This window comes from Plecotus auritus, assembly GCF_963455305.1.
Source record: "Plecotus auritus genome assembly, contig: SCAFFOLD_38, whole genome shotgun sequence".
NCBI lineage: Eukaryota > Metazoa > Chordata > Mammalia > Chiroptera > Vespertilionidae > Plecotus > Plecotus auritus.
The window spans coordinates 70,746-92,266 of record NW_027664297.1 but is presented as its reverse complement, the minus strand read 5'-3'; the positions used below and the strand labels follow the sequence as shown (position 1 = coordinate 92,266).

General features: G+C 53.2%; 1 protein-coding gene across 3 annotated transcripts in view; it reads right to left on the bottom strand.

Moving 5' to 3' along the window:
• GAPT (GRB2 binding adaptor protein, transmembrane) overlaps positions 1-21,521 on the bottom strand; it is a 33,036-nt gene that overhangs the window by 3,302 nt on the left and 8,213 nt on the right. The window contains exons 1-2 of one of the 3 annotated variants that reach the window (XM_080688750.1): positions 9,540-9,590; positions 5,106-7,051 (exon numbers count right to left, since the gene is read on the bottom strand). The exons of 1 other annotated variant lie outside the window; for it this stretch is intronic. In XM_080688750.1, the coding sequence (XP_080544876.1) occupies positions 6,192-7,043 (852 nt within the window). In that variant the 5' untranslated portion in view covers positions 7,044-7,051; positions 9,540-9,590 and the 3' untranslated portion in view covers positions 5,106-6,191. Of the gene's footprint in view, positions 1-5,105; positions 7,052-9,539; positions 9,591-21,521 lie in introns of those variants that run through there. One more of the 3 variants, XM_080688749.1, reaches the window with a different exon arrangement.

Here is a 21,521-nt window from a genome sequence, read left to right as displayed (position 1 = left end):
AGCCAGGTGCAAACATTTTACACTTTAACCAAACGTCTGTGAAGTGTTCTCCCATGCCTCATCTCACTTGATCCTCACAGAAGTCCTGGAGTAGGTAGATAAGGAGACTCGGTAGAATCCTATTTTCTTTTCATTAGCTGGAAAACGGAGATTTAGAAAGTTTAGAAACTTGACCCGACTGAACAGAAGAAATGGTGGACCTTAAAAATGACTTCAGGTTTTCTCACTGCACAGAATATAGTCAAACACTGCTGCAGTTAAATATTTTACCCCTTGTTCTCCCTGCGTGATCTACAATAATAATCTGCTTTGTGTTGATATTTACTGCTGTGTTGCTGACAATTACTTGAAAGAGAAGTTGGGGTGCTTCACTGGGCTGGAAAAAGTTTAGCTACATCAGAAAGCAGGTCTACTTAAGCAAGTTTATTCTATATAAAGGGCTAAGTTGACTAGCGCATGTGCAATACATATAAAGCTCTCACTGGTGCCAGTTGCATGCGTGTGTTTCGATCTGTCACTGTCGATCATGAATGTGGTTGACAATCCATTATAGAGAAAGAGCGAATAGCGATATTGAAATATTTCTTCTAATTAATTTCCTTTCAATGTGCACAAATCCGTGCACTGGGCCACTAGTGTACATATAAATGGGTAGATGAATAGACAAAGGAGGAAGTCAGGAAATGGGTCGGTCATTTTGTACGGCTAGAATTGAAGAAGGCTTCATACGTGACCTGGGATTTAACCTGGGCTTTGGAAAGGAGGCAAGAGCAGGGTCTCAGCCCACATGTTGCAATGCACAGCCTTCATTACAGCTTTGATTTCCTGTTGAGTGCATTCCAGGAGATGCATTCTAAATTGAGCCTTGCAGCTTTCTTCTTCAACACCTGTGCGTAAAGAAGGCATTGCTATGTTAAGCAACAGAGCTAATGAAAAGAGGAAATGAAAACCATTCTTAAATGAATAGAGTCCCACTTCCTCTCTAGCTTCCTTTAATATGATGTATCCTTGTACAAAAAAATGTTTCACTAGAAAGGACTTTTTTTCTAAAAGGCAAAATTAAGCCATATTCACCTTTCCCACAGACCTGCAGGATGCATGAGAAACAGTGGGAACGGGTGACTTGGGGCTGAGGAATAAATTGTTTGCTGCTCTGCAGAACGTCCAGAAATGCGATGCAACTCAGGCAGTGTTTCTCCTGCTCAACTCAAGAACCCAGGCCTTTGGCGCCCTAATTCACGACAATATGTTCCCTGCCTCACCTTGCAGATGGCGGAGTTTTCAACTTCTTACAAGACTCTCTCTCTTTTGATGGTGACCGAGGGGATTACATGACTCCAACAAGGCTTCCTCTTTGTGCATGTCTTCATCCTCCTTTTTCTAAGTTCTCTCCCCCATGCACTCCCTCCCCTCTTCCAAATGTTTGCTCTGAAATTTAATTTGTTGATCTAGCACATGAAAAAGTAATTATCCTTTGCATTTGCTTTTACATCTTTTGGTTTCAGAAGGAGACTGTCCCTTAATGGCATGTCAGGTTTCTCCTTACTCGGGACGTCCCAATAGTCTTCTTGATCCTCCCCAGGACAAAGACGGACCTGGCCCCAAGGCCGTCCCTGCAGCCCAGAGCAGGTGTCTGTGTGCACTACCTTGACGAGTCTCCCATCTCCTGATGTGAGATTTTAAAAATCCTTTGCTAACAGGTCAGACCTCATTCATTGTGTTCCTCCCCCTGAGCTCTGAGCAGCACATTGTTGTCCGTCTGGTACACAGGGACGCTGGGCAGGTGGTCTCAGGTACCAGCTGGGCTCTAGGCAGCTTCCGGGCCCCTGGGGACTCATGGCAGCCCCGCTAGCCCTTGCCTCCGCCACCAGCAGGGACTTAGGATCCGAGAGGTGATGGATCGCCCAGCTTCCATGATTTGCAGCCGTAACTACTCAGGAAAGCCAATCTGTCCTTAAAAAAGGGAAACACCGCAGGACCAGGGAGCATTGGTTTCCATGGCAACGGCATGGGTCAATCCACAGTCACACCTTCCGCAGCCTTGATCGCATCTGCAACTACCACCTCCTGCACTTCCTTTTGTGTGAGCCTCTCTCCGTCGCTCAGTTCCCATATCTGCTGGGAGAATCTCAAACTGCGAAACTACAGGAGCTGAATTTAAAGTAAAAGCTGCAGGAGCCTTAATAAGACTCCGCAGCTGGGCCTGCATGGCTCAGTGGTTGAGCATCAACCTATGAACCAGAAGGTCAAGGTTCAATTCCAGGTCAGGGCACATGCCCGGGTTGCAGGCTCGGTCCCCAGTAGGGGGCATGAAGGAGGCAGCCCATTAATGATTCTCTCTCATAATTGGTGCTTCTCTCTCTCTCTCCCTTTCCCTCCCTCTCAGAAATCAATAAAAATATATATGATTTTAGACACCACAGAGCTCTGTTTATTTGGAAACTCAGACACATGCTCGCTGAAATCCAGGCCTGTATCCTGACCCTCAGAACCTTTCTTCCCACCTTCTGTCCCAGCTTGGAAATTCGTGACTCACAATACCCAATGGCTTTGGAAAAGTCCATGTCATTCTGCCTTCCAAGGCCATGTGCATCGTGGACACCAGCTTTGTTAGGGCAAAGCCCCCACCCTCCAGCTGTGGCAGACGCCCTGTCCATGGACCTTTGCTTAGGGGACTCCCTGCTCTTGCTTTTCTCGTCCACACTCTACAGGTACGTGGTGTGTATCTCCTTCAGGTTCTTGAACACACCCCGTACTCTGGGCTCCACACGGCTGTCCCTCTTTCTGGAACATTGTTCCCTTGGCCTCTGCCTGTCTGGCAGGCGTCTTGTGGCGGGAGAGCTAAGTGGGATGAGCTCACTAGCTGGGCGTCTGGGAGAAGAGCTTCCGGCTGCCAGGCTGCCATGTCCCCCAGTTCAGGCAGGTGGGAAGCCTGGCAGGGAGGTCAGAGACCAATACACTCCCTGACTAGGGCACAGTTTTCAAGGATTTACTAGCAACCAGCTGGTGTCTGCATTCAACCGGGTTATACACGCAAACCACTTCGCTCTTCTTCTTACAGCTGACGTACTAGCAGTGATGGGGGCGGAGAACAATGGAAATTGTGTCCAGTTCCTCTTTTCGGCACATCCTCCATTCTTGTCCTCTCCCATTTCCTATTCTCTTTTGTCCTTCTCTCGTTTTCACCCCCTTGTCAGTCTCCTCCTCCCTCTTCTTCCTGGCACCCCTTCAATTTCGGTCTCCTATCTGCACCCTTTATTGCATTACTCTGCCTTCTTAAAGTCTCAAGAGTCAAGCTGTCCCTGCGAGATAAAGATAAGAAAGTCTGTCCACATCCATTGAGAATAGCCGTTGGGATTTGCGTTGTGTTACTAGCAAAAGTGACCACATTACCACGATGATGAGGAAGGATGTCGGGGGCGGGAGAGGAGACAGCGAGTGTGGCTTGCCGAGTAAAGCGCGGGCTCATCTGGCCTGTGACACAGATCTGGGCTCTGAGACCACGGCCAACGACAACGGCACCTGCTCTCAGCCTGTGACCTGAACACCCCTCCTCTCTGCCTTACACTCAGTGCAGAGGCGACGGCAACGCACCGCCCTATCCTGGGCTCTGCCTCAACCACAGAAACCTTGCACTACAGCCTCCCTTACTGCTCAGACCAGACACTCCCAGAGCTTCTCCAGGGCCTGCCTCTCCGGTCACTGCCCCAGCCCCCTGTCCCTCCCCCCCCCACACACACACACATCAGGACTCTGAGCCTGCTGCCCGCCCGGATCCCTGTCCTTCCGGCCCCTCCCGAGCACAGGCACTGGTGGTGTTTGGAGGCTATCCCCCGTCACAGCGCTGTGGAGGCATGGGGAGTGGTTACGCTAGCAAAAGGCGTCCTCCTGAGCCTTGAACATGGCCATGTGCTCCGTCCAGGGAGCGCTGTAACCTTTCCTCTCGAGAAGGCGAAAGGAGCCATTTCTAACCTTTATGCGTTTTCATCACGAATTTCCACCTGGCCCCTTGCCAGTCATTCCTCAGGCATGTCTCCGTTCAAAACGTAACTGTCATCACATCCCTGCTCTGCTGGCCTCTGAGCCACACACCAGCCCTGCAAGCAGCTGCGTCTCCACATCCTCCTGCACCCCCACCAGGTGTCACCCCCACCCGGTGCTACCACAGGCCCCACTACATTCCAGCTACACTGCTGTCTTAGGCCCCCAGAGCACCCCAATCTTTCATGCCTCAGATCCTCTCCCCAAGCTGGCCCCATCCTGCCCATCACATTTACACGGATAATTCATTTCTTCCTTGTCTCAGCTCAAGTCCGTCCTCAGAGAGGCCTCCTTTGAACTTCTTAAACCCAAACCTTCTTCCCGTCCAAACTCCATGGCTCTCAAAAGCAGAACACATTTTTTTTTCTTTAAAGCACCTGCTATACATTTTCTTTGTACCATTAGGGGTCCACTTGGGGGGAAAACAACGTATCAGGTCGTTTTAACAGGGAGAATCAAATATAGAAAATTGGCCAAAAAGGAACCGAGGGATGGAAAAGTCCGGAATTAGAGACGGAGGCAGGCGGGCAGGCGGGCAGGAAGCAGCCCGAGCAGAGGGCTGGGGACCATCAGGACCAGAAGGGGGCGCCTGCAGGGCCGGACCAGACCTGGGAGGGGCTCTGGAGAGTGGCTCTCAGCCCAGGGGGTGGGAGGGTGCCGCCTGGCAGGTGCTGGCATTGCTGACTGACAGGTGGAGGGACTGGTGGCAGGAGGGCTGGAAGGAACTGGAATCTGCAGCCAGCAGTGATGCTGGGTCAGTCACAGGGTGGCAGGACACGAGAACAGGTCCCGACAGGTCTCCCTCGAGCCCACCTAGTCAGAACCCAATACGGGTCCGCCTGTCGGAGGAACAGCGCCTGCAGAGGACAGCCCCAGGCCAGCGGGTGTGGAGATGAGGTGTCAGCTCACTCGCCAGCACAGCTACTGTTGGTTTTTATTGCATTTTCTTTCCTACTATACTCTGCGGTCCGGGACCCAGGCCTCCCCTCCCCACCCCCCGCAACCCCACACCCCGCCAATGGCCCAGCTCAGTGAGAAGTAGACAGAGGTACTCAGTACATATTCCTTGGGTGGACGCATTAGTTTAAAAACAAAACAAACAACAACTGCTTAGCAAAATGTACAATTCATTCTTGTCCCCTGAACAGTAATGAGTGCCTTGGACGGTGATCCAGACTCTGGGCTGATTCTGAGCGTGAGGCACTTTGCATTCATTAGCAAGGAGTTCAAGGCGTTCTCCTGGGGCATACGTACATACTAACATGCCACAGCACAGGTCGTGTGTTTAAATGCTCAGAGGGCAACAGGCAGCAGAATCCGGAGGTCAGGACAGGAGGACAACGTCCTGGGCTGACAGCCCTGCAGAGGCTCTGACCAGAGGCAGGTGAGAGCGACCAGGAAGGCGGGGCAGGGACGGCCAGGTGTGGCCTGTTCCCGGTGGTTGTGATGGAAGCAGAGACGTCACCGGGAAAGGAAATGGAAACCAGCTGTGGGAAGCCATGAATTCCGAGTTAGAAGTGTATCAGGTCTTTTGCAAAAGGTTACAGCAGGGGTCCTCAAACTGCGGCTGGCCCGCTGGGTGCCGCTGCCTGTCCTGCTTAGCAGCCGACTCGTCCTGGGCTCGCAGTGCGCATAGGAATTTGTTCATAGTTTTTTTTTTAAACTCTAGTCCGGCCCTCCAACGGTCTGAGGGACAGTGAACTGGCCCCCTGTTTAAAAAGTTTGAGGCAAAGGAGTGATGTGGCCCTTGAAGACGTTTTCTGGGGAGAAATTGGCAGCGTCCTGGGGAACTGTGGGTGCGCAGCAACCACATGACTATTAACCTGAGCAGAGAACGATGGGGAGAGCGGAATAAAGGCAAAGGTAACAGGTAACTTTAGGGGGAGGATCAATGCACCTCTCGCAGAAGGAATCAGGACAGGCGGGAGAGAAGAGGCAGGGAGTGGGGGGGTGCAGGCAGGGGAAGGGGGTGCAGGTGGGGAGGGGGGCGCAGGTGGGGAGGGGCTCGTGCGCACGCAGGGAGGGGGCGGGAGCTGAGGCTCCTCCGCGGGGCGCCCATGGAGACTCAGGCAGGACTGAGTGGCGTTCCATGGGAAGCCCGAGCGGCAATGACGTCGGCCCAGGGTCCGGGTGACTGCCGGGCACGCAGATCAGCACGCGTCCGGGAGGATGTATATGTCCTCGTCCTGCGGGCTCGCGGGGGCCCCGGGCGCGTGGAAGTTGTAATAGTCGCCCGAGGCCTCGTTCCCGTAGACGTGTTCCTGGCAGGGGTCCCGCCCCGCGTTCTCGTACAGCCCCGCGGCGCCGGGGCCCCCCGCGGGCAGGTTCTCGTAGTGGTCCTGGGGGTCCGCCTCCCCTGCTCCGGGGTGGGGGGCGGGGGCCTTGGAGCTGACGCCTTGGGGGCCCGCGGAGAGCGTCTTGGAATAGTCCCTCCGCTGGCGCCTCCCCCGCAGGAACCCCGGGAGGGCAAGGGGGGCCCGGCCCCGGCATTTCCAGTGCCAGACGCACCCAACCCCGCCGGCGACCGCCAGCAGCAGCAGGGAGAGCCCCACGGCCACGGCCACGGCCACGGCCCCGCTGCCGCCGCCGCAGCCCTGCAGCATCGCGGCGCAGGCGGTGCTGTTCGGGGGGACGCGGAGGCCCCGGAGGAACTCACAGGCACAGCCCTCGGTGAGGGCGCGGGGGGTGTGGTTCTGGTTCTGGTTCGAGACCAACTCGGGGAGCTCCTCCAGGCATCGCCCTCTCAGACCAGAGAGGACGGGGTCGGGCAGCGTCCCGAAGCAGTCGGAGGCGGAGGCGAGGCGGAGGAAGCGCGGTCCCGGGAGCCGGTTCTCGTGGCTGCGGTCTCTCACCTCCTGCCCATTAGGGAGCAGCTGCACCGTGTCGGGGGGCGCCTGACCCCCCGGTCCTCTGGGGGCTGAGTGCTGAGGCGAGGCAGCAGCGCAGGGAGGGCAACAGCAGAGCAGAAAACTCAAGGACAGGAAGGTGGGGCGGCCTGCCATCCAGAGACCTGCCGTGAAGAAGAGCACAGGAATGCGCGTTTGTGACCTCGACCATCAACCCGGTTTCCCACCGATGGCGACCAGCTGCGTGAGGACAGACCGTCTGCGAGGCGGAGGGTTAGCGCGGGCCTTCAGGTTCGGCAGGCGGGGTATCTCCACGAAGGAAGGGGGTGCCCCAACCGTGCGCGCCACCCCTCCTCGGCCCGCCCACACCCACGAGCGCACTGCACTCCCCACGCAGCGTGGTCACTAACCACCGGGAGTGGAAACTGAGGCCCATGCATTTTTATGTCCCAGAGAGCAGCAGAACCTGGCCAGAGGAGGCAAAGGGATTCCCGAATGAACGATGACCACACAGCCGGCTCCAAACCTCAGCACGAACTGCTTAAATCGACACTAAACCACAAGGGTGCCAGTGCAATGGCGCATCCCAGGCTGCGGCCCCACCCCAGGAGGGGGAGCGCAGGAGGCCGCCAATGGTTGTTCCGGTCTCACGTCAATGTTTCTCTCTCTCTCTCTCCCTTCTTCTATCTAAAAATCAATTTTAAAAAACCTTTAAAAATATACCTAAAGGTATGTCTTCTACAGGAGGGTATAGTTTATGCTTAAGAGCTATGTGACATAAAACAAAATATTTTTGAAAGCCGTCCTAGCACCATTCTGAAAACTTCCAGCCAACAACGTCCATTCAATTAAGATAATGTTAGAGTGTTTTCTTCAATGTTTTAAAATAGCAAAGAGAAACAGAAAGGACTGTACTGAATGTTCTGGTTTGATTTGATTTTATCAACAAAATATTACAGTTTTCCAATTATACAGAGAAATAGTTACATCCAGTAGTTGTTTTTTGTTTTATTGATATAATTGACATGATACTGGATATGTTTAAGATGTGCAACATGATTTGACAGATGTGTATATTGTGAAATGATTGCTACATTAAGTTTAGTTAACATGCATCCCCTCCCATAGTTACAATTATTTTCTTGTGGTGAGAAATTTTAAGATCTGTTCTCTTAGCCACTTTCAAATATGCAATATTGTTAACAGTACAGTCATCCAATATTGTTCATTGTGCTTGTGAAAGGGTTATCGTCTTTAATTAATTAATCGTTAGTGCAGAGTTTACTTTGGGTCACCTTCTAACACCTTTCCCTGGATTGCTATCTCCTTCAACCCTGTGGCTGCCACACGAAGCAGACACTACTGTAATCTCCACATTACAAATGAGAAAAGACAAGATTAAAGCAGTTAAGTAACTTCTTTAACAACCAAGAAGCTACTGAATCAACATTCAAGTAAACCTTCCCCCCACATATTATTCTCACCCAGATTCCTGTACACAGTTGTCCAGCACAGCTGTCGCTGTGAATCGAGGGCTGGGAGCTTATCTAATTCACCTGTGACCAGCACGGCTAGGTTATTAAGTATTGGTTAATGAATGAGCAGCCTGCCTTAGGTAACGTAGAACCGTAAACAGGAAAAAGGAAGCCCACAACTTGGGCCTGGCTTTCTGTGACTAGTCAAGTCCAACAGTGACCTGTCCAAGCTACTCCTGGTTACAGTACATCAGGTGGAAACACCACACGGATAGGAGATGCATTCATCTATGTGTCTGATACAACCACAGGGATGATAACCCCGGCCGAGACGTGTCTGACTCTCCGGCACTTTTGTGAGTCCCTCCTCCACAAGCCAGACTCCGAGGACAAAGGTTTGGCATTTCCCTTATAACACAGATGAGAGCTGATCACACTTGTTCTATTTTACAGCATACGTACTTCCTTCAGCAATGACTTGCTCGCATGTGAGCTGAATTTTAAACCCTGATTGAAATGCATCAGCTCTTTAGAAGGCGCCAGGCGGGCTCCCACCGGGGAGGACTCTTGGCGCTGCCGAGGGCCATGAGTTACCCCTCAGCTCCCAGGAGGAGGCTGTGTTTGACCATCTATGCTGCTCTGAGCAGAAGAGATGCTGCACGACATCCCAGTGTTACAACCGCTTGTCAGAGACGTGTCACTTAGACAGAGAGAGGACTTTCTACAGGAAAATAAATGCACCCTTTCTTTCCTTCAAAGTAAGTTAACAGGAAAACCCGTAATACATACACAAGGACCTGGTAGAATGAAAACATGGTAAACAAAAGCCTTTCACATAGTCTCACCCTAAATAAGCTTCTCTTTGCTCAATCTGGAAGAAGACTTTTTGGGGTTTTTTGGAAAGTAGTTCCAAAAGGTCACCCAACCATTCTTCATTTGTCTTAAAATCACAATTTGTTGATAAGCTTCTGGATTTTCAAAGTCAGACGCTGCCCTTCTGTTTGGAAACAACGCAACAGCCAAGCAAACCTCACGTTTGTGAGCAGACACACCTGCACAGAACCAGCAACACACCCACCCCACCCAGGCCGCCACAGACACTGCCCGATACGGCAAAAGCCACCAATGATTAAACCGAGCTCATCTCCTTCCAGCAGCACAGGAGGTTCCCGCTTACCTCGATGGCACGCCGGGCACCCCACTGTTCTCTGGGTTCGTTTTAACCTGCTTTTGTGGCGCCTGTTCCCCTTTTCACTTGGCCAGCACTTCCTCCTTCCCCGCCTTCCGATGACTTCGTGCTTGCAGAGCTTCCTGGCTTGGGGGAAGTTCCTGTCAGATGCACAGGTGTCTGAGCAGGGAAATCCAGCCTTCATCTTTATCACGACATAATTCTCCCGCTTTATCGGAAACGATGCACAAAGCACGATGGTCTCTTCTTCGAGCAGTATTTGCAGTCCTCACGTCAGACTCCATCCAATAGCACTTCAGTGACACTTCAGTTTTTAAAAAGAAATTTTTTAAATGAACAGGTCTTGGCTATTTACTTGTTTCCTCCCCGATGGCTGGGACAGATCTCATCATGCACAGTATGTTCCGGTGCCCAGGTAGCTCCACAGTGTGTCCCGATGCCCAGGTGCCTCCACACTGTGTCCCGATGCCCAGGTACATCACACTGTGTCCCGGTGCCCAGGTGCCTCCACACTGTGTCCCGATGCCCAGGTGCATCACACTGTGTCCCAGTGCCCAGGTACCTCCACACTGTGTCCCGATGCCCAGGTGCATCACACTGTGTCCCAGTGCCCAGGTACCTCCACACTGTGTCCCGGTGCCCAGGTGCCTCACACTGTGTCCCGATGCCCAGGTGCCTCCACACTGTGTCCCGGTGCCCAGGTGCCTCCACACTGTGTCCCGGTGCCCAGGTGCCTCCACACTGTGTCCCGGTGCCCAGGTGCCTCCACACTGTGTCCCGATGCCCAGGTGCCTCCACAGTGTGTCCCGATGCCCAGGTGCCTCCACACTGTGTCCCGGTGCCCAGGTGCCTCCACACTGTGTCCCGATGCCCAGGTGCCTCCACACTGTGTCCCAGTGCCCAGGTGCATCACACTATGTCTGTAGCATCTCTAAGACCTGCTCCCTGAGCACTAAATGGGAAGTGGTGAGGTGGGCAGAGGAGAGGATAGAGATGGGGTTCTGCCCGTCATGCACTGGTGGCTCCTCAGCTGCAGGGTGAACAAGGGGGATCAGAAGACGAACTTCCTGAAGTGCATAGCGGGCTCAGCAAGAGGAAGGCACGCCCTGCAGCCTTCCCACTGACCATTTCAGACCCAGGAGCTGAGGGCTAAGAGCACATCACGCACAGGGGCTGTGGGAGCAGAGAGGCACCTTTAGGGTGTCCCGCAGAGCACGGACTGGTCGGGTGCAGCAGGGGGTCCTGGCGGGTCCCAGGGTGACTGCACCTCAGCCCTCCCTCCACACGGGCACACACAGTCTGCATGCAACGTAACAGACACAGGTTTATGCAGAACCACACAAGCTCCTCTGCAAGTCAGGATGGCGGCACGCGCACCCAGGTTTCCCTTTAAAACTGGGGACGTCACTGAGCCTTACACTCCAGATTTCCTACAGATAAATAGGGTGCAGGGGTCCTGCCTGGCCCCTCGCTCCAGAGAGGAACTTTTTAAAGTAATAGAATCATTCTCTGAGATGACAGAAGCCATGCCATGTATATTCAAAACAGAAGGGCTGTGGAATTGTCTCGTAGGGGTCAGGTATTCCAGCCTGAGGTCCGTGTTTCCTGTTTCCTGTCTTTGGCCGGGAAACACATTTTTATTGTCTTCTTATGTCACTTTCTGTCACAGGGATCCAGCCTGGGTTCCTTCTCTGGTTTGGGTGGTTTTGGTAGCACGGGGTCTGGGAGGTGATTTCTGTCCTGCAGTCATTGGGTCTGGAGAGTTTGTATCAAATAAACCTCCTTCTCCGTCACTGATTAACAACCACTTCATTTAATTGAAATTCAGATTCCCAGCACTTACTTTTGTGTCAATTAACGTATTCATTTTAACCACGTTTTTATTTTTTTCAGATACTTGGACGAGTACCTTGGTCAGCGTGGAGGTGTCTGTTCCGCAGACTTTAGCTGGACGCTGCTGACTAAAGCGCCTTCCCGCTCGCTCTGAGAGGAGCCCGCACTGTAGCCAGGTGTCAGGAGCCTCACGGGACCGGACCCGTCGACACAAGGCAGGGTGTTCCCTGGGAAGGCGGGATGCATGTTAGTCAGCAGGTTCATCCACACTGATGGGTTCATGGGATTAACCAAAAAGCTTTAATGGAATGAGTCACTGCCTCCCAACTATGTGGGGCAAGGAGTTCAGGAAAACTTTACGGTGAGGGAAGGGAGCAGCTGAAGACAGGAGAGAAGGCGTGTGAACAAGAAGAGTCACTTCAGTTCACAGAGGCCCGTCCTGTTGGCCGCTGGCAAACTAAACCCTATAATGTTGGGAGGGCGGTGGGGGGGGGGGGGGGCGGTTAGCAGATTTTACTGAAAGGGATCTCAGGTATTATGTAGCCAAGGAGTTCATTCCCAAACCTGAAAGTCTATCACAATCACTTATGAAGCTTTTTTTTTTTTTTTTTTTTAATACGAATTCCTAGGGCCCTGGAGATTCTGCTTCATGAAGTCTGGAGTGGGGCCCAGGGATCTTTTAATCTAGAATTAAACACCCCAAGGACTTCCTGGAGTGTAAGGACTACTTTTCATTTTACCCTCTCTCATACTATAGGACTTTTCCCATGAATATGCACTACTTCTAAAACAAAACAAACACTGAAACTTCCCAGACGATGCTGGTTTGTGGCCAGGTCTGAAAGACATGAACGCACCGCCAGGGGAGTTACGTGAGGTGCGCTTTGGGCCACGGAGCAGAGGGGAGCGGGCTGTGTCCGATTCGGCTCCCCAGTCTGTCAGGCGCCTTCATGTCCGATTCCCTCTGCTCCCGCCCCCCCTTTACTACGACCCAGCCACCTCCCCAAACACTAGGGATGCTGCCCTGCTCCGGGGCTGGTGACGGTGGATCTCCACGCAGCCATTCCTCAGGCTGCCCATCGAGGCTCCTGTGCTATAACTAACTAGCGTCTTCATCAAAAAAGGAACGGGTGGAGGGCAGGACAGTTACTTTAAAAGCCACGAAAGGTTGAGGCCATCAGATAGGACAGGCTTTTGATTCGTTCGGATTACCATCTTCTTTGTAAATGGTCTTCTGGTTCGAGTAGAGGAGTCCTCCGTGACATGGGAGGGAGACTGAGCTGGGCATTGGAACTTCTCTGGAGCCGCCAAGCCTGGGGCTGGTGAGACTGGTGGAAGAGAGGCCTCGGGACTGAACCTTGAGGGCCACCGTCACGGCAGGGTTTCTGCTTTCTAAGACTAGGGCCCTGGCTTACGTAAGAGGCGTTGCTCAAAGTCCCGTTTGCCCTGAAACCCAGGTGCAGAGCAATCGTACCTAAAGGAAACAGTTCTGGCCTCTTGGGCAAGGGACACGGGTTCCCAGTCTTGCTTTCTTCACGGACAGAGTGCACTACGGCATGCACGGGGGGAGCCCCGCGTCCTTCAGGAGCTACCAAGGCCGAGCGGCTGTCCGTCAGGGAGGGTGTTCAAAGCGGTTTTCGTGATTAGCATCCACTTCCTTTTAGTGCAACTACCTCTTTTCATCACAGGTCTTTCCTCACTGCAGCCCAGGCCAGATAACAAGCCTGGTCGCTTGCTTCACCCCCAGTTACCCTCGCGCCCCATTCTTTCCCTGTCATCGCTTTATAATAGAAAATAAGGGACACTGGGAAAATGGTTACTCAACGTGAGAACATTTTACTTCTTGTGAATACAAGTGAAAGCTGCATAATTAGCGTGCCCATAGCAGAACATCCTAGACTGTGAACACAATTCACAAGCCAGAGAACTGATAAATTACGTCAACAGGTCTTGTTGGTCACTGGAGGAGGCGCGTGCTTTCACTAGGATTAATAACAGACATCCACCTGGACAACGTCTGTCTCTGCCAACTTCCTCAGTAATGCTGAGAGGTGCGCTGGAGACTAGGCCTCGGTGGCCAACACCTTCTCCCCAGACCAGAAATGGCCGGTACCATTACCATTTCAAACCGTGGTCTCCCAGGCGGGGCTGCCTCACGGGGAAGCTCCGGATCCTGGGGAGAGTTGATGAGGCCTCAGGAAGAAGCTGGCTGCCATCTTTTCTGGCTTTGGAAGTGGCGTGGACCACTCTCCTGAGGAGCTTTTAGACGTACGCATGCTTGCGTTCCAGGCCACAAACATTTTCAAAAAGTTCCCGAGGGTCTAATTGAACATTTGTAGTGTCAAAGGTCACCAGCGAGCCAATACTGACTTCTGGGGTCTTTCTGAGCTGGCACCCCCTCTCTGCTGTCTGATCTTGAGCAAACCAGTTTTCTTCCGAGTAAAACGGGAAGTGCAGAGTGTTGCAAGAAAAAGAAATAGTCTGCAAAGTGCTCCAGGTTCACCTCTTTCCAGACCTCCCATCCTCGTGCACACACTGCTCAGAGCTGGCAGGGATGGCTTCAACACACATCGGACCCCATTAGCCCTCTGCTCTGCGTAAGATCCACGGCTCCCTGGAGTTCAACTTGACTCCAAACCAAACTCCGGTGGGACGGCTTTCGATGGGCGCCGCCCTTTGCAGCCACCCCCTCAGGCCTCTTCCCTGTCAGTGGCCCTCTGGCTGATCCCTCCTGGCTTGTCCCCCTTCAGAGAGAATTCCTCACGCCCTCTGACCCAGGTTATGCCTCCGCATGGTCCCACGCCTGCCTCACGTCATTCAGCCTTCCTCCTCAGTGTCTCCTCAGGGAGGCTTTCTATTGCCCCGGACACGCTGTCCGTCACTGCCCCCCCCCCCCACTGTCACACACAGTCACTGTCCCCCCGACAGTCACTGTCCCCCCGACACACAGTCACTGTCCCCCACACACACAGTCACTGTCCCCCCCACACACACAGTCACTGTCCCCCACACACACTGTCACTGTCCCCCACACACACAGTCACTGTCCCCCACACACACTGTCACTGTCCCCCACACACACAGTCACTGTCCCCCTGACAGTCACTGTCCCCCCGACACACAGTCACTGTCCCCCCCCCACACACAGTCACTGTCCCCCACACACACTGTCACTGTCCCCCACACACACAGTCACTGTCCCCCACACACACTGTCACTGTCCCCCACACACACAGTCACTGTCCCCCACACACACAGTCACTGTCCCCCACACACAGTCACTGTCCCCCCTACACACACAGTCACTGTCCCCCACACACACTGTCACTGTCCCCCACACACACAGTCACTGTCCCCCACACACACTGTCACTGTCCCCCCACACACACTGTCACTGTCCCCCCACACACACTGTCACTGTCCCCCACACACACTGTCACTGTCCCCCACACACAGTCACTGTCCCCCCCACACACAGTCACTGTCCCCCTGACAGTCACTGTCCCCCCGACACACAGTCACTGTCCCCCACACAGTCACTGTCCCCCACACACACAGTCACTGTCCCCCCCACACACACAGTCACTGTCCCCCACACACACAGTCACTGTCCCCCACACACACAGTCACTGTCCCCCCCACACACACAGTCACTGTCCCCCTGACACACAGTCACTGTCCCCCACACACACTGTCACTGTCCCCCACAGTCACTGTCCCCCACACACACAGTCACTGTCCCCCACACACACAGTCACTGTCCCCCCCACACACACAGTCACTGTCCCCCACACACACGGTCACTGTCCCCCACACACACACAGTCACTGTCCCCCCCCCACACAGTCACTGTCCCCCACACACACACAGTCACTGTCCCCCCCCACACAGTCACTGTCCCCCACACACACAGTCACTGTCCCCCCCACACACACAGTCACTGTCCCCCACACACACAGTCACTGTCCCCCACACACACTGTCACTGTCCCCCACACACACAGTCACTGTCCCCCCCACACACACAGTCACTGTCCCCCACACACACACAGTCACTGTCCCCCACACACACAGTCACTGTCCCCCACACACACTGTCACTGTCCCCCACACACACAGTCACTGTCCCCCCCCCACACACAGTCACTGTCCCCCACACACACAGTCACTGTCCCCCACACACACAGTCACTGTCCCCCCCACACACACAGTCACTGTCCCCCTGACACACAGTCACTGTCCCCCACACACACTGTCACTGTCCCCCACACACACAGTCACTGTCCCCCACACACACAGTCACTGTCCCCCCCACACACAGTCACTGTGCCCCCCACACACACAGTCACTGTCCCCCACACACACAGTCACTGTCCCCCACACACACAGTCACTGTCCCCCCCCCACACAGTCACTGTCCCCCACACACACAGTCACTGTCCCACACACACACACAGTCACTGTCCCCCCCACACAGTCACTGTCCCCCACACACACACAGTCACTGTCCCCCCCCCACACAGTCACTGTCCCCCACACACACAGTCACTGTCCCCCACACACACACAGTCACTGTCCCCCACACACACACAGTCACTGTCCCCCCCCCACACAGTCACTGTCCCCCACACACACAGTCACTGTCCCCCCCCCACACACAGTCACTGTCCCCCACACACACAGTCACTGTCCCCCCGGAGGCAATGGCCGCCCACATGCAGTTCTTCCTCCTCTCCCTTCCCACGTCCCAAGTCAAAAGCGACCAGAAAGCCAACGAGACACGGAGCTCGTGTGCTCCCTCCTCCGTCAGCTCCGCTCAGGGTTGGTCAGAGGGTGGAGCAGGGCCTCTCCGTCCTGGGTCAGCCCTCCTGGCCGTCCTGCCCGTCCTGACTCTGAGCAGCCCCGACACTGACCTCCTCCGTGCCAGGCTCTGCACAAGCACATGCTGGGCCCTGGCTCCCTTTTCCCAGCCTCACGCGCGCTGTCACCCCACCGACACTGTCACCCCACGCGGCGCTGTCACCCCACCGACACTGTCACCCCACGCGATGCTGTCACCCCACGCGCGCTGTCACCCCACGCAACACTGTCACCCCACGCGGCACTGTCACCCCACCGACACTGTCACCCCACGCAACACTGTCACCCAGCGCGGCGCTGTCACCCCACCGACACTGTCACCCCACGTGCACTGTCACCCCACGTGCACTGTCACCCCACCGACGCTGTCACCCTACACGACACTGTCACCCCACCGACACTGTCACCCCACCGACACTGTCACCCCACGCGTGCTGTCACCCTACACAACACTGTCACCCCATGCGCGCTGTCACCCCATGCGACGCTATCACCCCACGCGACGCTGTCACCCCACCGACACTGTCACCCCATGCGTGCTGTCACCCTACACGACACTGTCACCCCACGCACGCTGTCACCCCACCGACACTGTCACCCTACACACTGTCACCCCACCGACACTGTCACCCCACGCACGCTGTCACCCCACCGACACTGTCACCCTACACGACACTGTCACCCCACGCACGCTGTCACCCCACCAACACTGTCACCCTACACGACACTGTCACCCCACCGACACTGTCACCCCACGCGACAGCAGTGGGCGTGAGGCCCAGAGCACGTCAGTGACTGCGAGGACCAAATCCAGGATGCATCTAGTCTCCTGTACAGTTTCACTTACAAATCTGTTTGTCCGAGAAACAATGCACCTCCTGCTGTACTGTGTGCCACGCACACGCTCCATACGGGGGTACAGCACCCAAGAAGCCACGTGCTGTCCTCGCGAGGCCTCATCCCTGAGGGGAGACAACGAACAGCCGAGAAACAATACGAAGCGAGGCGCTGGGCAACCGGGCCGGATGGCAGACAACACGGGGAGGGCGGCCCGGCCCCAGAGCTGACCTGCCATTGAGAATCACTTTATGTGCATTTTGATTTATGTGCATTTTTAAAACCTATAAAAAGTGATCAAAGAAGTTAATAACCCACCTGCAAAACATAGTGCATAAACAAGTAAAGAAACGATTCCTATTAGTCTCCTGTGACCCTCCCACAATGCTGTGCTTTACGCACACTGAAGACTGAAACAGCCATTAGTTCCGTCCTTCGTGGTTTCCAGGAAACATGCCCTCCTGACCACACAGCCCCTGTGCTTCTCAGCAGGTGCTTTGGAGGTCTCTCCACACGAACGCCTAACGCTCTGCCCTGTTTGTACGACGCCTGGACGTTCACCGAGTGAACACACAGCATTCGAAACCGCCCGCTAGTATCTCCTCCCCTTCAGCTGCTGCAGACACAGCCTCACCCCCAGGCGGCCAACTGCTCCGAGGTCGTCTCCGTTGTGCCTGCTAGAAGCTGCAGGTACAGGCAGCACCTGCCCGCCCTGCGCCCGCGCGCCCCCCCCGCCCCCCCCCCCCCCCAGCAACCGGGCCTGGCGCCCCTACAAGAAAACCTCACTTAACAAGTAGACACTGGGGTTTGTGTGCTAATGTCTTCCTGTAAAATGTCCACGGGGCACATGCCCAGGTTGCAGGCTCGATCCCCAGTGTGAGGCGTGATGTTTCCATCTCTCTCTCCCGCTTCCTTCCTCTCTGAAATCAATAAAAATATATTTAAAAAAATAAATTCTAAGTTTCTATTTTATTCTATGACCTAGAACAGCTTAAAAAGTATTGGAATTATTGAACTTTATAGTGATACAGAGTTGCCCCATGAAACCAGCTAGGCCTGAGGGCTTTTTAGAGGGCAGTTTTTGACAAATTTCTCCACTTCTGTGCAAATTGGTCTTGCTAAATTTTTTAATATTTCTGGCATCAGATTTGATAAATATTTTCTTAGGAAAGTGTCTATCTCATCATAGACTTAGGCTATTTACGTGGACTAAGTATCTCCAATTATTCCTTAAATTTCCTCTCTGGTTATTTTAAGTACATTTTCTGTCTCTCTGTTGCCCTCTTTTCTGAGGGAAAGGGAAGACAGATTCTGGGCTAGCTAACAACTTGTGTTTTATTACTTCTTTATAAAAAATGTTTTTATTGACTTTAGAGAGAGAGCAGCACTGATATGAGAAACACCCGTCAGCTGCCTCCCCTCCGCGCCCTGACCAGGGCCTCCAGCGACCTTCCAGCGCCCGGATGACATGCAGCCAGCTGAGCGGCACTGGCAGGGCCACCTATTACTTTTTAAATAGATTTGTTCTCATTCCTCTTCGTCTAGTGATGTAAACACTGCAGCTATGACTTTGCCTCCGAGCATTATGTAGCTCAGAGTTCCTTCCTGTGCAGGCCTGCCTTGCACATCCCTGGCCTCCCCCTCCCAGAAGCCAGCAGCCCGCCTCCCCACTCGGGACACCTGATGCCTTTGGACATTGCCGAAGGTCCCCTCGTGGGAGGCCAACGGTCCCAGTCCAGAAACAGCTGTATTCCGTGAGGCCTGATGGCTAGTGTTTCCTCATTTTCCTACACATTCTAAGATTTAGGTTTGCATTTTTTATGTGACGCAGTTGTTTTTCAGGATTGACTGTGACATACCTTACAAACGCTTTGGAATCTTTCCCCCTGGTCCTGAGAGGGATGGAGAAAACGTCAAGGCCACCTCTCGGACAGAGCAAGCCCAGGGGTGAACACTGCTAACTGGCTGCTCCAGAGCTCCAGCAGCGGGAGGGGCTGTGGGAGAGCAGGAGGCCAGGACAGAGAACAGCGCCGGGCCTGTCCGTCCGTCCGTCCGTCTGTCCGTCCGCCTGCCTGCCTGCCTTCTGAGGACACGGAGACCCTCCCGGGGGAGAAGGCCCTTTGTCGTTGCTGTAAACACCCTTGTTCGCATCGAGCTGCTCAGGACTCTACAGGCACAAGGTGAAGGCCTTTTCTCTCTCCTGCAGCAGGAGCAGTGTTTCAGAACGGCTCTAAGGAGCTTCCTTGTGTCTGCTGTGCTGAAAGCTCTGGGGGGAGCTAAAACTCACCGAGTTAGATCTCCTGCCTGGTTTTTATTTCCCACCTGCAGTGCCCAGAGATCTCCCAATTTAATAAATGTCAAGGTGAATGAACAGGAAGGGACCAGTTTCTTCAAATAGTTTTAAAAATAGTAAAACTGGATCTCGTAAGGCATTGGCATTAAAATAGGATGACAAAAGAGGGTCTTCGCTCCCAAGAAAAGTTTTTAAGGGGCTATAGGGTGATGCTGGTCCACACACAACATTCCACGTGAGTGGGTTTTCTGGTGAAGTTTGTGGCGAGCTCCCCGCTGTCTGAACTCCAGTGGACTGGAAGGTCTGAGGGAAGGGTGCCCCTCCGTCGTTGCTTTCTAAGGAACAGAAGTTCAGACCTGCATGCGTGAGGAGATGCAAACTGCAAGACACAAACGTTCCAAAGGGGAGGACAGAGAGATGTTCTCTACAAGTTTTATAGGACGCCAATAAGACAGGTTTTTCATAATACTTACAGAAGGTTTTCATTTCCAAGAATGAGGAAAAGCTAAAACACCGTGAGCTTATTTTTGTTATATTCTCTTAATAAGTTTTTTTTTTTATTTATAAGACTTTAAATAAATTGATTTTAGAAAAAAAGTGTGCCCTTTAAGACAGATGCAAAAGTGAGGTGACTTCCAGGTGGGCATGACTTGACAGCACTGCGTTGCATTACCACTTTGTACCAGCAGAGGGAGCGCTAAGTCCACTGCAATGACAGCTGTGCTTTGTGCAACAGTGAATGGGGTTGGGGTGCTCTTGAAGGGAAGCGACTGGCCCCCACAATATGCCTTTTGGAATATTGATTTTAAGCTGGTTATTAAGGAACAAAAGACTCAGGGGAAAGCCTGTGAACTCCCCTAACTGCCTAAAACAGGGGTGGGCAAACTTTTTGACGCGAGGACCACAATGGGTTCTTAAACTGGACCGGAGGGCCAGAACAAAAGCATGGATGGAGTGTTTGTGTGAACTAATATAAATTCAAAGTAAAGGAGCGGAGGGGAGAGCAAGAGAACCCTCTGCTCTTTCGGCTCCGCAGGCCGGATAGAACAGCCGAATGGGCCAGATCCGGCCCGCGGGCCGTAGTTTGCCCACGGCTGGCCTAAAAGAACGTTAGACAGAGGGCCTGTTCCCGGAAGGAGACACCCTCCGTGTCCTGCAGTTTAATGTGAGCTCCTTGACGCGCAGGAGGAGCGTGAGGCCCTTTGTCAGTGCTCACCATGTCCCGTGGTCCAAGAGGCAGCAAACAGTCTTTCCCCAAACACTGGCTTTTCCATTCCACTGAGTGTCTTCCTGACCTTTGAAGGCCCAATCACACATGGATACAACCCTCGACTGCCCGTGCTTCGTTGGGGCTCTATGCTCATGGCAGCCCCGAATGTGTGTTCATAAAATAAACTGAGGGCATTTTCTCCTGTTAATCTGTCTCTTTAATTTGATTGTTAGCCCAGCTAGAAAAACTTAGACGGTGGAAGGAAAAGTTCTTTCTTTAGCCCTCACACTCTCAAATACTGTTATTATTACCATGTCCTGAAAACTGACAGATGAATGGTAGGTAGGTAGGTAGGTAGGTAGATAAACAGACAGATGAATAAATAAAAGTTTTTGGTCAAATACTTTAACCAATGTATGTACAATATAAACTTCACCAAAGATTACTGACAGGATTTGCTAGTGAGTGTTATTCATTTGCAAAATGCCGATATGTCAAAATAACCACAACATAAAGCATATGTAATATGCAATCCTATATAATCCTATATAATAAAAGCCTAATATGCTAAGTAGTCAGTGGTCCGTTCAACCAACCAAAGCATAATATGCTAATGATATGCTAAGGCCGCTCAACCGCTTGCTATGACACGCACTGACCACCAGGGGGCAGATGCTCAGACAGGTAGCTTAGCTTGCTGCTGGAGTCCAGCCAATCAGGACTGAGAAAGACGGGCCGGACACACCCTGGAGCCCTCCCACAGTCCCTCCCCAGTTGGCCAACCTCAGGGACCCTTCGGGGGATGTCAGAGAGCCAGTTTCCGCCCGATCCTGTGGGCCAGGCCAAGGGACCCCACTGGTGCACGATTTTGTGCACCAGACCTCTAGTATACTTAATATTTAAATACTAAATGTAACCTTTTATTTTATATTCATTGTT